This window comes from Mus pahari, unplaced genomic scaffold, assembly GCF_900095145.1.
Source record: "Mus pahari unplaced genomic scaffold, PAHARI_EIJ_v1.1 scaffold_9520_1, whole genome shotgun sequence".
Lineage (NCBI taxonomy): Eukaryota > Metazoa > Chordata > Mammalia > Rodentia > Muridae > Mus > Mus pahari.
In genome coordinates, this window is record NW_018391641.1 from 14,310 (window position 1) to 16,297 (window position 1,988).

At 37.2% G+C, this 1,988-nt stretch overlaps 1 protein-coding gene across 1 annotated transcript in view; it reads left to right on the forward strand.

Moving 5' to 3' along the window:
• The window catches only part of LOC110314628 (desmoglein-1-beta-like), a 37,400-nt gene that overhangs the window by 8,999 nt on the left and 26,413 nt on the right, over positions 1 to 1,988 (forward strand). Inside the window, exons 2-3 of the mRNA XM_021188888.1 lie at positions 462 to 497; positions 1,064 to 1,195. Of these exons, the coding sequence (XP_021044547.1) occupies positions 462 to 497; positions 1,064 to 1,195 (168 nt within the window). The remainder of the gene's footprint in view (positions 1 to 461; positions 498 to 1,063; positions 1,196 to 1,988) is intronic.

Genomic DNA, 1,988 nt, shown 5'->3' on the forward strand with positions numbered 1-1,988 from the left:
CAGCAGAATCTTGCTGGCATGTGCATTAGTATATAGGTTTGGTGGCTAATGATGAGATGGATTCCCGGATGGGGTAGTCTCTGGATAGTCCATCCTTTCATCTTAGCTCTAAATTTTGTCTCTGCCTTTACCATGTCTTAAACAACTATACAAACACATTACTTTGACATGTGGATATCAGTGTTTTTAAAAAACTACAATTTTTAGATTAAAAACAACTTAATATATCCTGGTACTTCACCACCAGTTATATGCAACACTCAAATCAGGAACTCAACTTAAGCAGAACTCTGCTCAATAACACATGTTTTAATGTAGAGAGAAATAGTTAAGGAACATTTAGTGCCATTAATTTACCCCACATCTGTATTGTTTGGTTTTATTTTTATTATGTGTTTTAATTATTGAGTAATATAGACTTTAAAACACTTAAAGTCAACTACTGTGACTGCTTTTTACAGGTGGTGCTTGAAGTTAACAGCGAATTTCAAATCCAGGTAAGATTTGAAACCTATTTTTTTTCCAGACTGAAAAACAAAAGGGCCAGGCACAGTAGTGCATGCTTGTAATCCTAGCACTCCCAAGGCTGAAGCGTGAGGATTGTGGAACAAAGGCCAACCTGGGCTACATAAAGAAACCCTGTCTCAAATCACATAATAAACCAAGAAAAGAAAAGAAAAAATGAGGAGGAAATGGGGAAGGGGGAGAGCAAGGGGAGGAGGGGGAATGCAGAGGAGGAGGGGGAGGAGGAGAGGGAGAAGGAGAGGGAGAGAGAGAGAGAGAGAGAGAGAGAGAGAGAGAGAGAGAGAGAGAGAGAGAGAGAGAAACTGACCAAAGGAGAGTTGACTTGGCCATGAGAGCATGTCCTCAAGAAAACCCTCAATTCTTGTAAATACAAAATCACTTCAATGTAACAGTTGCAAATACTAAAATTATCAGAATTCTTAATTTACCACTTAACCATCTATCTTCTCTTCCTGACATAATTACTCCTCCTCCAAAATCTCCAGTGAAATGACAATAATACGTAATTGTTAACAGACACAATATTTAACTATTTAAGGTAAGAGATCATAACGCCAAAAATGGTACCATCAAGTGGCATCCCATCAGAAGGCAGAAACGAGAATGGATCAAGTTCGCTGCAGCCTGTCGCGAAGGTGAAGACAACTCAAAGAGAAACCCAATTGCCAAGGTAAGTGTGAACCCAGAGCATGAGTCTGAACAGCACAATGGAGAGAGCACAGGTCTGGAAGAGTCCAGTTTTCCTGTGCGTTGTGAACACATAGTGCTGAAAAGTTATGGCCTAAAGGCACCTCCCCATTCAAATTACAAAAACCAAAATTCCTAAAGGGATAAACCAAGAAAGTTGGGTATTTGGATACAGCGCTTTGCATTGATTCATCTCATAAGTAAAAGTAATGCACATGAACATTTGTTAAACTAGACTCCAAAAAGACCATGATTGACAGGATTCAACATGCCCAGTGTATGTGCTCTTTCGGCTGAATAACTTAGAAGAAATTGATTCCTATTTGCCTGTATTTATAAACATTCAGAGCTTGACTCATTCATAACCATGAGTTCCTCTCCTTTTCCCTATCTTCTTTTTTCATATACAAAAGCACAAATTCAGGACCCTGTACCCTACATTCACACAGATTCACACCCACAGACATAGATACATACAGATGCAAAATCAACCATTTGTAGAGATATACTTGGCAACTTTCTTGTAAAATTTGCTTAGATTCTTAAAGCATTAATTTTGTAGAAAAAAGAAAGACTTTAACTCTTTATTTAACCCTTTATTTAGTGAGTACTTTCTTTCTCCTTCCCACTTTATAAATTAGAAGTTTCAAATAGCCTTTTACTACAAAATCCATTTCAATATTTTCCTGAGACTATGTAGTTTAAAGTTATTTTTAATTTAAAGACCAACATTATGTGATAACTGCATTATGAAACTGTTTAAGAAGGATAGCTCT